Below are 12785 nucleotides of genomic sequence, written 5' to 3' on the forward strand. Positions count from 1 at the left end.
ATCATGAGGTCCTGACCCAAGTTGCATCTTTTGGAAAGGGAAAGCATTATTCTATATCATCTTTGTACAAGTGGCAACCATTGACAGAATCAAAGTCATAATATATGGAGTAAACTTTGCTTGGTGAACACTCTTGTTCTGAAGGCTGGAATACAAATATTTAAAATAAACAGAAGTAACAAAAGAGGTGCATCAGTATCAACATGTGGGTATATCAGTGAGGAGAGAAATATATGTATCTCCCAGGGTTGTCCATGTGGTCTGATAAAAAAAAGTCAAGATGAAGACCACAGTAGTGTGACTGAAGCTGTGCCTATTTGTTTGTTTGTTTGCTTTTGTGCAATGGAACACACATAAAAAACAGGCAGAACTTCAACTGCAGCACTGTGGCTGCCATCTTGACTTTTCTGAACAAACACTGCAGATATCCCTGGTATCTCCTTTCATTCACAGAACTCTTAGATGCAAGCACCTTTCCATATTAGAAGGCCAATCCTCCAGCAGTCAGTGAAAGCTGCTAAGAACCTAATTCACATATGAGCAACTATCATCCATCCATCCATCCATCCATCCATCCATCCATCCATCTATCCATCCGGTTTATAGGCCACTATAATCAGAACTATGTGTATAGTTCCATTACATTACCTATATATAATAAGACCTAGAATAAAACAAATCAACAACTTTCAGTTGCTTGAAGGGAAAAAAGCACACCTTTATTTAGACCCCAGGTCATGTTCGAATAGCTGGGTCTTAATCGACTTCCTAAAGGCCAAAAGTGAAAGAGCCATTTGAATGTTCAGGGAAATGCTATTCCACAGGAAGGGGGGCAGCAATACAGAAGGCCTACTTCTGCAGCCCCCGAAGATGGCACCTGTTGCGTGAGTGGGCACAAAGAGAGCCTGCCCTATTAGATCTTACCCTGTGGGCAGATGTTATTGGGAGAAGGCAATCTCACAGATATCCAAGCCCTGAACCATAAAGGGCTTAAAGGTGACAACCACCACCTTGAACTGCACCCAGAAGCCAACTAGTAGCCACAAGCATTATGAAAAAGAGTTTGGTTGAAAACTGGGCAAAACCAGTTATCCTAGAGAAAAAATGGGTTGAGACCTAAAACAGTGACACAGAGTTGAACCACAAAATAATCTATGAAGGACATTAAAAAAAAAAAAAAAGATGTTTTACCAGATGTTGATCCCTCTCTTTCCCCAAAATCTGATTTTCACACTTTTAGAAATCTAGCTTTACACAGCATAACTGCTAAATGACATTTAAATGGACTCTACAGCTACACAATCTTTTATTATGAAGATCTCACCAATATCATTTTAGGGAAAGTTCTACATTGTCAGTCATTTTACAAAACAATGAATAAGTGGCTGTTATACAGAATCTATGTAACTTTTTCATAGTAGTGGTCATATTGTGAAAACATTGTGCCATATGTATACCCAACACAAATCAAAACATGATACCGGGTTGCATGGAAAATACTTTTCTTCACCTCATTAGTGCTTGCCTTGCTATGATGAGTGATGTAAGAAATACAGTTAAATCACAAACATTTATTAGAAATCACTTGTTATATCCCAATTATCAGTACCACAACTTCTTCCATTGTTATGCAATTTGGAGATCAAAGTTCTGCCTCTCTTCTTCACTGAAACCTAAGTTCTGTTAGTATTTGAAAAGTCAGTGCAGTAGTAGCTGGTTTCAGTGAAAATTGTGTTTAGTTGAATGTTTTAGGCTCCTGATTTAATCTTAATAAATAAAAATCACTAGCTTTACCGAATCATCATTGACCGGACCATTGTATTCCATCTAAGTAACAACATTCATGAAAAAGACCACTTATAATGTGTTACAGTTACATGGAAAGGTTTAGCCTGACTGATGTCATCTTGGAAATAGTGTTCTGAAAAGAACTAAGTAGTTCTAACTTGTTCCTTTGGCCAATTTTTAAAGTTTCTAGCAATTCCCTAAATAATGCTACATTGTAATACAAAAATAAAGCACTTTGTGTAAGTGAATACATATAAATCTGTTACTGTATTTTCTTGTGTGAAAAGTCAGGGGTTGAATACAAATGCATTATGCATTCTGGGGAAAAATATTAAATACTAGCAGGAAATCTTACTGAACAACTATTTCTACCACAACATAAACTGCTAACTCAATAGGATTCTCCTTTTATTTAAAATTTAAAAAATATTGGTTCTGACACAAAATTTTGAATTTATATCTTTCTTCTTGATGTATATGTTATGTTGAATTATATCTACCACAACAGTGCATTAACTGAAAAGAGAGCATAAAAGTTGCTTCTATTTGCCTATCATTCAAATTGTAAATGAAGCATGAATTCCTCAATAAGATAAGCACTTAAAGATGCCTATGTACAACTGAGTTGGATCTGAAAAGACCTTTCATTATATATGAGAACCAGCTAACAAAATTAGTGAAGAGATAGTTTTGCAAAACTCTGAACAGAACTAATGTATGGAAAGTAAGAGTTTTGCACATTTGCAAAAATTCCTGGGATGTGAGACATATCTCTAATGGCTATCTAAGCCAAAACATGTAAAACAACTCGACATAATACAAGAAGCAGATTAAATCTGTTTATATTTTTACTGGATTAGAGAGGTAAACTCTTGTCAGGTCAAGGATTTTAAATTGTATACAAGTCTCTCACAGTCTTGCTTTCTTCTCTCCCAGCTACAATGGTAATTAGTAGGACCCATGTAGTTATCCATTAGAAGAGTCTATGAAAAATGAAAAGAATGCTCTAACTGTCCTGAAGGTTTCACTCCAGAATTGAACAGTTGTTGGTACTCAGCTCTTTGGTGGGTTTCTTTTTTTTTTTAAATATAATTTTATTGAAAGTTTTAAAAACAAGAGTAAAAAATTAATACAAATTAAAATAGAGTCAGAAGGAAAAAAGGAAGAAATAAAAGAAAGCAAAGTATAAAAAGAAAAAAGAAAAGAAAAAAAGTAGAAGAAAAATAGAAAAGAAAAGGCATATAAAGAAGTGACTTCCAATCTTCTTTACAGCAGTTATAAGTGCAAGTATAGATTTACCTCTCTCTCTAAAGTTACATTATGACTCTCTTCTTTCTATAATCTATCCTATCTAATTGTCAAAATCATAGATCATAAGTTCATTTTTTTCTGTTTTACGCAAAAGGTCCATAAGGGGTTTCAACTCTTTGGTGGGCTTCAATGGCAGATCTGAGTGGGTTATCTTAGTGGTGTCACTGATTCCAAGTCTGGGACTAAAAAAGGTTAAAAAAAGACAAGATGGTTGCCACAATTGCATGTTTGAAGCCCTGTCTCCTTTAGACCTGTGTTGCACACATGACCCATATAAAAAAAGGGGTAGGTCTTCAACTGCACAGTCACAGTTGCCATCTTAGTTTTTTTTTTACTACCCTTGTAGACACCCCTGTTCCTAACAATAGTCATTTCCTGAGATAGCATTCTAGAAATTGAGGAGACATCAGTAAGCATCAGAGTACTGTGAAAAAGAGAGGGGTGGCTGCTGAGTGGGTGAGAATGTTTCTTAAAGAGGGCATGGGGCAAAGAGCAACTATGGATCTTGTCAAGATACTCCCAGGAACTGTCTGAGAATGTTAGGTGTTGGTAACAAATATGCCACCATAAAGACACCATAATTTATCTAATCATAAGTGGACTAATATACCATTATCGGCATTTCAGATATTTGCTATTGCTGCTGAAATGCAGAGTTCATGTTTTTCTACCATTTTGCTGTTACCTATTAGAACCAAATCCAATACAAGATATATATTGTTGCTATGTATCCCCAACAATGCATTTCAGGATAAGGTACTTTTGACCATTAAAGTGTGTGATTGAATATTTTGCAGATTCTTTCTTGGCATCTCCAAAGATTAGCACTGTAAGTTTCAGTAACCTTAAGTCAGCAACCTAAACAGCCTTGACTAAGCAGGATCAGGACTCATTAGTACTTGGATGGGAGAAATACCCCATTTGTAGGCAATGGCAAAAGTATTTCTGTATGGTTGCCAAGAAATCTACATGGCTGTGTCTATGAAAAGTTATCAGGAGTTGAGCATGACTCAAAGAAGATTTTACTGTTTATGCTGAACTATTCAATCTTTTTAGAAACATAATATTACCAGTTATCAATAATGGCGATACAGTATTTGATACAAACAACATAAACTGCATTTCAATAGTAAAGTTGGGCTGATCCCTGGTGACTTCCTGATGAGATTTTCTGATGTTCTCTGACCCTGCTTAACTTTTTCAAGATCAACCAAGGTCAGCTAGGGGTGTATCTGATTTGAAAATGTGAATTTAATACAAGTCTCAAGAATGTTGGCAAGACTGAAATTTCCCACTAGATATGTCTTAGATGCACACCCAATTACAAATACAAACCTTCTGACTTTCATCCTAGCATTAAATTGTGGATATTTATATACAAACTCTACTTTTGCATCCATACTTTATTAGATTAGTTACTTGTCTGTTTGTTTATCTATTTTGATTTATATAGGCCAGTGCTATATAAATATAGCTTTGGCTTTTAAGCATTAAAATTGTTTGGATTTCAAACAGGAGTGACCTGCAGGTGGCATTTTTCTACCACTCTCAATCAGTCCCTGCCAAATTCCCCCTAGACGGTGGTAGGTATTTTTTATTTTCTTCTGCAGGCTTTTGGTATGTCTGAACAGCAAAATAGTTTCTCAAATTTATAAAGATATAATGTAAGTTAAAGAACAGATCACTCTGACATCATTGTGTTTCAACCAATAAAAAGCTCATAAAGAACATAGCTATAAAAATCAGAACAAGCCTTTCTACAATTTACAAATGTAAAGAACAATCCAGTGGTCTAGATGAGGGTATGCCAGTGGCTATTTAATAGACTATAACTTCTACTCTGAAGGCAGAGGCAGAAGAAAAAAGGCATTATTCCTCTACGCCCAGGAAGGCCTTTGGACTTTTGGAAGCTCTCTTATCAGAATGTTCTGCATCATAAGAGAGAACTGCTTTCCCTGCAAACTTTTTCATGAGTCTTTCAAAACACTGACATATCTATTGAAATCTTTTTATGAAAGTCTAATTCTATAACCTCCCATATACAACAAAGTTGTCCTTTTTTCAAACATTACTGGTAATTGTCAGAAAGTTTTCTTCTCTACCTTGAGGGAAAGGCTGTCACTGGCAACTAGGAATTAGAACTTACTAGAGGCCAGTGCTATTTACAATATGGAACAGCACTGAGGAAAAGTTCATTTGACTGTTTTCCACTTTCCCATTCCAAACATATCATCAGCTTCTCCTCGGAACAGATCAACACAGATATCAATTATATCCAATCAGAAAAAATATTCTATTTTCACATTTAGAGACATTCTATGCTTGAGTCTACTAGCTCTTAATAAAGGAAAATCTAGAAAGAAAGTTTAAGAAATATTTTAAAAATTTGTGAAAGTGAAATAATAGACAACATGAACAGGAAAGTTTTAGTCACATCAAGAGTGTGGCATCAGTATTACAAGATAGCATGCTTGGATAATGGAGCCATTTTCTAATCAGTTTCACTTCCATTTGCATGTTCTTGGATAAGTTAATTTCCTGTATCTCCTTCTTGGCTGAAGCTGTGATAAATCAATGTCAGTTTCACAATGGATACTTAAATTGTTGTTTCATTTTTAATTTCCCATAAACCTGTTGAGAACAACAATATTTGCTGGAATGTAGATTTATTTTTAAATTCGTCTGTTTCCTCAGAGACAAAATTATGAAACTTCTGGTTAACAATATTCCCATTCTAGGCACAGTATTTTTAATATTGTTAAGAGGGAATTGGACTATGTAGTCCCTTACAATTCTATATTTTCATACTTCAGTTATACTGAAATAATTCCAGCAATGTTAAAAAAGAAAAAAAAATACTATATTTACAGTCAGCTCTGTTCTGCTGCTAAAATGAATTTAAGGAAACACTACCTCATTGAGACACAAAAATGCGGGACATGAGTCGACATCAATGGCACTTTCATCTTGGGTGTTGACTGTTGGAGCCATGGCATAAACAGGATCTTCTGGTTTCTCTGGTTCTGATCCAGATTCTGCTTCACCGTCCACTTCAGTATCGGCATCAGAGTCAACTTCAGACTCAATGGAAGTAGAATTGTTTTCCTCTTCAGTGTCATTCATTTTCCTTTCTGAAATTCTGCAAAATATCAACAATCCCAAAATTAAACTGTTGACACTTTGTCCAAAATAAATTAGAAATGGATACCTTCTCAGAAAGTTTTTCAGCAACAAAAAGGGTTTATTAAATAGTTGACACCTTATCCAAAATAAATTAGAAATGAAGAACCAAGATCAAAATAAACTAGAAATGAGACTGAGCATATGAATAAGAGGGAGAAGAGAGAGAGAGAGAGAAGATTGTGATAGGGACAAAAATGGTTGATCTGTGTACACAGATTCTGAATGGCTGTTTTTTAAGTTTTTTTTTTAATGAGATGCCTTAATTGTCATGCTGGCAAAATTAATCAAAACAAGAGAATTTTTATATTGAAATACTGAAGGTACACGACCTAGACTTTTATCAACATATTTCAATAGATATGTAAGTGTTTTGAAAGGCTCACAAAAACTTATCTACTTTTCACAGTTTCTAGAGCTAGATACTGACTTTAGAAACTGCACCACAATTAACAGAATTGATACTATCTCAAAAATCAACAGATACTTTCCAGTTGTCAAGGGTGTCAAGATAAAGTTTTGTACATTTACAACTTCCTGTATGTCGAAAATTGTACATAAGCTGCTTACTGAGGTTCAGAGCTCAACTGTCTAGTCAAGAAGATCAAAATCAGAGGGGCTATGAAGGTCTGAATAGTTTGAAGTGAAATCAAGTATGAGTTTGCAACTTTTCCAAATATATTTAAATTGAATTGCTACACCTCTAATTTATTTGCAGAGTATATCATATTAACTTAATATTAGAGGATACACTACAGCTATATTTTTCTTTTGTGAGGGACGCCATGTCTATGGGTCAGCAAAATCTTTCAAGGCTACAAGGATAAGCTGGCCTCTAGTATTGTTTGGATTTTCATCAAGGGAATTTTGCTTTTCAGAGAGACTTACAGCAGCTGCATTTTCTTAGGAATTACAAAAAAAACCCTAAACAAAAAGGAAAGCATGCCTCCTACAGAAATCAAAGCATTATGTAATACTGCAAGCTGCATAAAGGTTATTGACAAATGGTAAATGAGAAGAGTACTGGAAGTAAAAGATAGTTACTAAGTAATACAAACAGCATATCAGTTGAATTATTGACAGTTTTAACGCCTTTGGAAAAGTCTTCAGCCAAAATATTTATTCCTCCCACATTACAAATGCCATCTGAGATCTCTCTAAAGCAAGTGTAAATTTTAGGTTGCCTGCTCAACTTTGATGGCCAACCTGTGATTTTCATACCACAGATACCACATTTTTATACCACAGCCTCATTCTGAGACTCACCTATAGGGTCACTGTGAGGAATATGCTGTACATCTAGTGGATAAAGTCATTCGTATTCACTCTACATTGAACTCCAGCCTTAAGGCAGAATCTGTTACGGGGGCTAAGTCTTGTACGGTTATCTGGGGGGAGTTTGAGCCCGTTGAACCTGAGGAAATGGACAGGGCCCTTGCAGCTACTAGTTCAGCCACTTGTGTATTAGATCTGTGTACCTCCTGGCTTGTTAAAGCTGCATGGGAGGTGACACATGATTGGGTCTGGGCAGTGGTTAATTCCTCGAGAGAGCAGGTGGTTCCTCAAGGGGCCATCACTAGACCCAACCAACCTGGACAGTTTTTGTCCAGTTTCTAACCTTCCCTTTTTAGGGAAGGTTGTGGAGAGAGTGGTCACATGGCAGCTTCAGAAGACCCTGGACGAAGCAGATTATCTGGACCCCTTTCAGTCAGGGTTCAAGCCAGGGTTTGGGACTGAGATGGCATTGATCACGCTCTTGGATGACCTCTGGCAGGAGCGGGATGGGGTAGTGCATCTATCCTTGCTCTTCTTGACCTCTCAACAGCTTTCCATACTATCAATCATGGTATCCTTCTGGACTGACTTTGGGAGTTGGGGGTGGGCAGCACTGTGTTGTGCTGGTTCTCCTCTTTCCTTTGGGCTCAGTTCCACTCGGTGTTGATGCAGGGGAAAGAGATCCAGCCCTCAGCCCTACTTTGTGGGGTGCCTCAGGGCTCGGTTCTCTTGCCTCTCCTGTTTAATGTCTGCACAAGGCCACTGGGTGAGGTGATCAGTCAGTTTGGGATGAGGTGTCATCAATATGCTGATGATACCCAGCTTTATATCTCCACCGCAGGCCCTCTGAGTAATGCCATGGATGTCCTGTCCCAGTGCCTGAGTGCTGTAGGGGTCTAGATGGGGCACAGTGGGCTTCGACTCAACCCAAGCAACAGCTCTGGGTACTTGGAGCTTCTAGATACAAGGCTTTTCCACCTTTAATTCTGGATGGGGTAGCACTGCCCAGACAGGCCTGGTACGCAATCTGGAGGTCCTCCTGGACTCACAGCTCCTGCTTGAAGAGTAGGTGGCAGCCGTGGCTAGGAGGGCCTTTGCACACCTCCGGGTGGTGCGCCAGTTGCATCCATCCTTGCTCAGTCACCCTCACCCTCATAACCTCTTGCTTGGACTACTGCAACACGCTCTACATGGGGCTGCCCTTGAAAAGCATTTGGAAGCTTCAAGTGGTATAGAATACAGCTGCATGGGTAGTAAATGGTGTCAGATATATGACATATAACACCACTACTGTGTCAGCTGCATTGGTTGCCAGTGTGTTTCTGGGTGCAATTCAAGGTGCTGGTTGTCACCTTTAAAGCCCTGCGGGTTACCTGAGGGACCATCTTTTCCCAATACTTTCTACCCATCCAATTCAGTCCAGCAGGTTGGGCACGCTGCAGGTCCCATCAGCCAAGGAATGTCAGCTGGCAGGGACCAGAAGACATGCCTTCTCTGCTATAGCCCCTGCCCTTTGGAACATCCTCCCTTCAGAGATTAGGATGGCCCTGACCCTGTTGGCCTTTTGTAAGGTTTTAAAGACCTGGTTGTGTGCTCGGGCTCAGGGCCCCAAATGTGTTAAGGGCCCTGTCTCTTGGCTATACTGATAATTATGATAATTTTCTCAGCTGCTGTATATATATATGTTTTTAATTGTTTTAATTATTTTAGAATTGTTTGCCACCCAGAGTTACTTGGTTGACATGGGCGGCTATAGATATTAAATAAATAAATAAATCAGATGACACAGGCAGCAATGGGCTGAAATATACCTGGATAACTGCAGAAGGACTGAACCCACCTGTACCGTATCTAGCATAGGCCTCTGCTTGCCTTCTCCATGGCCAAGTAGACTAAGAGGTGAACTCATATGCCACTCAAGAAGACCATCACTGGACACAACAACATATTCATTTGTTTTTATATTCTGCAACGGTCAATGCCCAGTCTAAATTTTTGTTCTTACTGCAAGTTTTCATTGGCTTCCAGTGAACTCTAGAAAAGCTGGAACTGGCCTCTACATGCACTGCCATAGTTAAAGAGGGGAAATGGCATACCCGGAAATACATCAACCAGATATTTGGAGATACATATGTTGATTATATACAGGCATACATCTCCACCCTGGGTTGGGGTGGTGATATTGTGAAAGTCCTGACCCAGTGCCTGCAGGATCTGGATAGGAAGATACAGACTAAAGTTGAATCCCAACAAGACTGAGCTACTATTTGTACAGAAACCATTTGGCACTCTGTCTTCTCCAGTGAGTCTGGATGGGGGTTCTTCTAGACTTACTCCTACAGCCCCATGTCAAGCCCCATATTGTTCAGAGCCAAATCAAAGAAGCAAAAATCAGGCAAGAATTGTATATGAATTAGTGATATTTATAAGAATGGAACTGAAATTAACATTGTGGAGTCCAGTGCTATAAAAATTAAGTAAGTAAGCAAATAAATAAGCAGATAAATATTCTAGTGGCCATGAAGGAAATAACTCTAAAATGTAACTGTAATTGTATTTGGCACTATGAGGTTAAGTGCAGTTTACAGCACTCTATAAAATGATTGTATGCATATTTATATCCAGCTGTTCTTCTATGGCAGGCAAAAATATCCAGTAGTATTTATTTTAAAAATTTCTGAGCTATCTTAAAGGGTAACATCTTCCCAAGGCAGCATACTAGAAAACAGAAAACCACATAATATAATACCATAATAATTCCATAAGAGCAATAAAACCAGTGATATAATCAAAGCAAACAGTTAAAATTGGACAGCCTGACATACAAAACAGTCCCAGTGGAATCTTCGTTCAGTTATATGCCAAGATAAATATGTGAAAGTCACAACCGCATGTCTGATTTTGCAGGAAAGCTCACAGTTAAGCCTCCAATCCTGATCTCACAGCAAGGCACTTTGGCATGAATGACACTTCTTCATGTAACAGGATCCAAACTGACTAGCGCTTAAAGGTGAGTTGCAGATGTTCAAAGAGAAATTTAAAAAAAAAATGTCTTAAAAGCTCTGTAATGGTTTTTCTAGTCTCACTTCAAGAGTAGACTATAATGATTTAGAAATGGAAGTCTGCACTATTTTCAAAAATAAACATCATTTGTTAAAATGTAAGTTGCTTTGCCCTGGAGTAAAGGGAGAACGGATCCTCACACCCTTATAGCCCCACTAAAATCCTTTCTGGATTATTGCTCACTAAAACCATAAATTTCCTTTTAATAAAAATCTACATGGGAACTTTTCTGTTTTAATGGTAGCACACACTTTTGTCTTTCTCTTTGAACTTTTTCTGAAAATACCACAGCAATTTATTTATTGGCACGTGTATGCGACCTCAATCCAGCAGAACTCTAATCAATTTACACCCCCTTATTACAGTAAATAATAAGAGCCAGTTTCATGTACAGCTAAAAACTGGGAGACCCTTCACTCTCTCTCAGCCCTAGGAAGAAATCAAGGGCAAACTAATTCTGAGAATGTTGCTAGGAAAACTGCAGAGCTTGTCCAAGCAGTCACCAGGAGTCAGAACTGATTCAAAGGCATCTAAAAACAATTTTTTAAAAAAAGTTATAATAGCAAACTTCAGTAAGGAATAACAATAACCAAAATTGCTGAGAAACTAAGGTCACTGAGAAAAAAGCTATTATCTTTATTATGGCTATATAGACAGAAAAAACAAAGAAGGGGAGCTCTAATATACTACATTCTCTATCAGGGCTTTCTTTAAAAACTAGGTTTCAGCGGTTCTCTTGAAATGCACAGGATGGGGACTAGTCTGATTTTTTGTAGTTAGCTGTTCCAAAGAATAGTTCACATACCATGTCTTACTTAACCCCAGCTGATTAAATCGCATTGTGGGGGGGTGTCACATAATACACTAATCCATAAATCATGATTTATAAACCTCAGTAGTTGTGTATGCCCATTGCACAGCAAACCACATTATTGTTTAGCCTTATTTACAAACACACTCTACGACTGCAGTCTTATGAAATTAGTGAATAAGCACCAGCAGGGCACGGCTGGTTCCTTAGAATAAGGTGATGTAAACGTTTAAAATTAGATTTTATAAGCAACAATTGCATACATTTCAGCTAGGTATGGGTGAAGTTTTGAAATGGAATACAGAATGAGCAGAATGGAACAGATTTGGCTTTATTAGAACATAATCACGCTACGTTGTGTGTGAGCAGAGGTTTTACAAGAAGAGTGTCTCCCCTAAACAGTGTTGTTCTGAAATTAGTTTCTTGATTTAGATTAAAACTAAAACATATCCATACTGCATTCAAGTGGCACACACTGATTTGATAGCATTGCATATCAAAAACAAGTCAGATTCCAACACAATGACCAAATAAAATATTATAGAGAATACTGGAAAAGAAAATAGTGTCAACTGTTGAACTTTATGAAACACATGCATATTTTCAAAATTTATGTTTAGAAACTCAGTAAAAAGCAGGTGGAGAAGAACATTTTTTCCGAACTATTAATAGCAAACACTTATACCATTTTATTGTTCTCCACACTGTATGTGTGCAAGTTGAACCTGACTTATTTTCAGAAAGCTCTATAAAATTTTATATTAAATCATGTCAAATACAGGAAGAACACAGGAAGATTCCAATAAATATTTAATGCTCCATCACTCTTCAACTAATAGCAAAAGAATGTTAATTTCCAAACATTGTATAATTAAATAAAGCTGCTCTCCCCCCTTCCAGGAACTTAAAGATGAATTAGAAACTTGCCTCCAGGTTACGCTGGAAAGGGAAGGAAAGCTGGAGCCTAAACTTTACAGTCCTGGAATTCAGCTTTTTATAGTTCCTAAGTAATGTTAAAGCATGCTTCCAAAGAATTGGGTAAGAACAACAACTATCCATTTGAGAAAATATAAGAAAATCCCAGTTTGTGAAGAACATATGGCTTTGTTCCCATTCAGTGCAGTAGCTACCAGCTTCTAGAGAAATTATTTTGGGAAATAGAGGCTAGAGCCTTCTCTTGTTGATAGCCTTCTACATTACTCTTCCAAGATTTTCCAATAAATATGCTATTTCTGTCCTACTCATATGTATTATTTATTTATTTATTAAATTTCTCTCCGTCCATCTCCCCCCAATGGGGGACTCTGGGCAGCTCACACAAAGCATTAAAACCATAAATATATATAAATACATAAAA

At 37.4% G+C, this 12785-nt stretch overlaps 1 protein-coding gene across 1 annotated transcript in view; it reads right to left on the reverse strand.

Annotated features, from left to right (window-relative positions):
- Positions 1 to 12785, reverse strand: part of CCDC146 (coiled-coil domain containing 146) — a 77591-nt gene that overhangs the window by 58228 nt on the left and 6578 nt on the right. The window contains exon 2 of the mRNA XM_088134945.1: positions 6013 to 6238. Within this exon, the coding sequence (XP_087991071.1) occupies positions 6013 to 6222 (210 nt within the window). The 5' untranslated portion in view covers positions 6223 to 6238. The remainder of the gene's footprint in view (positions 1 to 6012; positions 6239 to 12785) is intronic.

The sequence above is a fragment of the Python bivittatus genome, unplaced genomic scaffold (assembly GCF_059951505.1).
Source record: "Python bivittatus isolate LINGU-HERP-01145 unplaced genomic scaffold, Pbiv_v1 ctg000120_np1212, whole genome shotgun sequence".
In the NCBI taxonomy this organism is placed as follows: Eukaryota; Metazoa; Chordata; class Lepidosauria; order Squamata; family Pythonidae; genus Python; species Python bivittatus.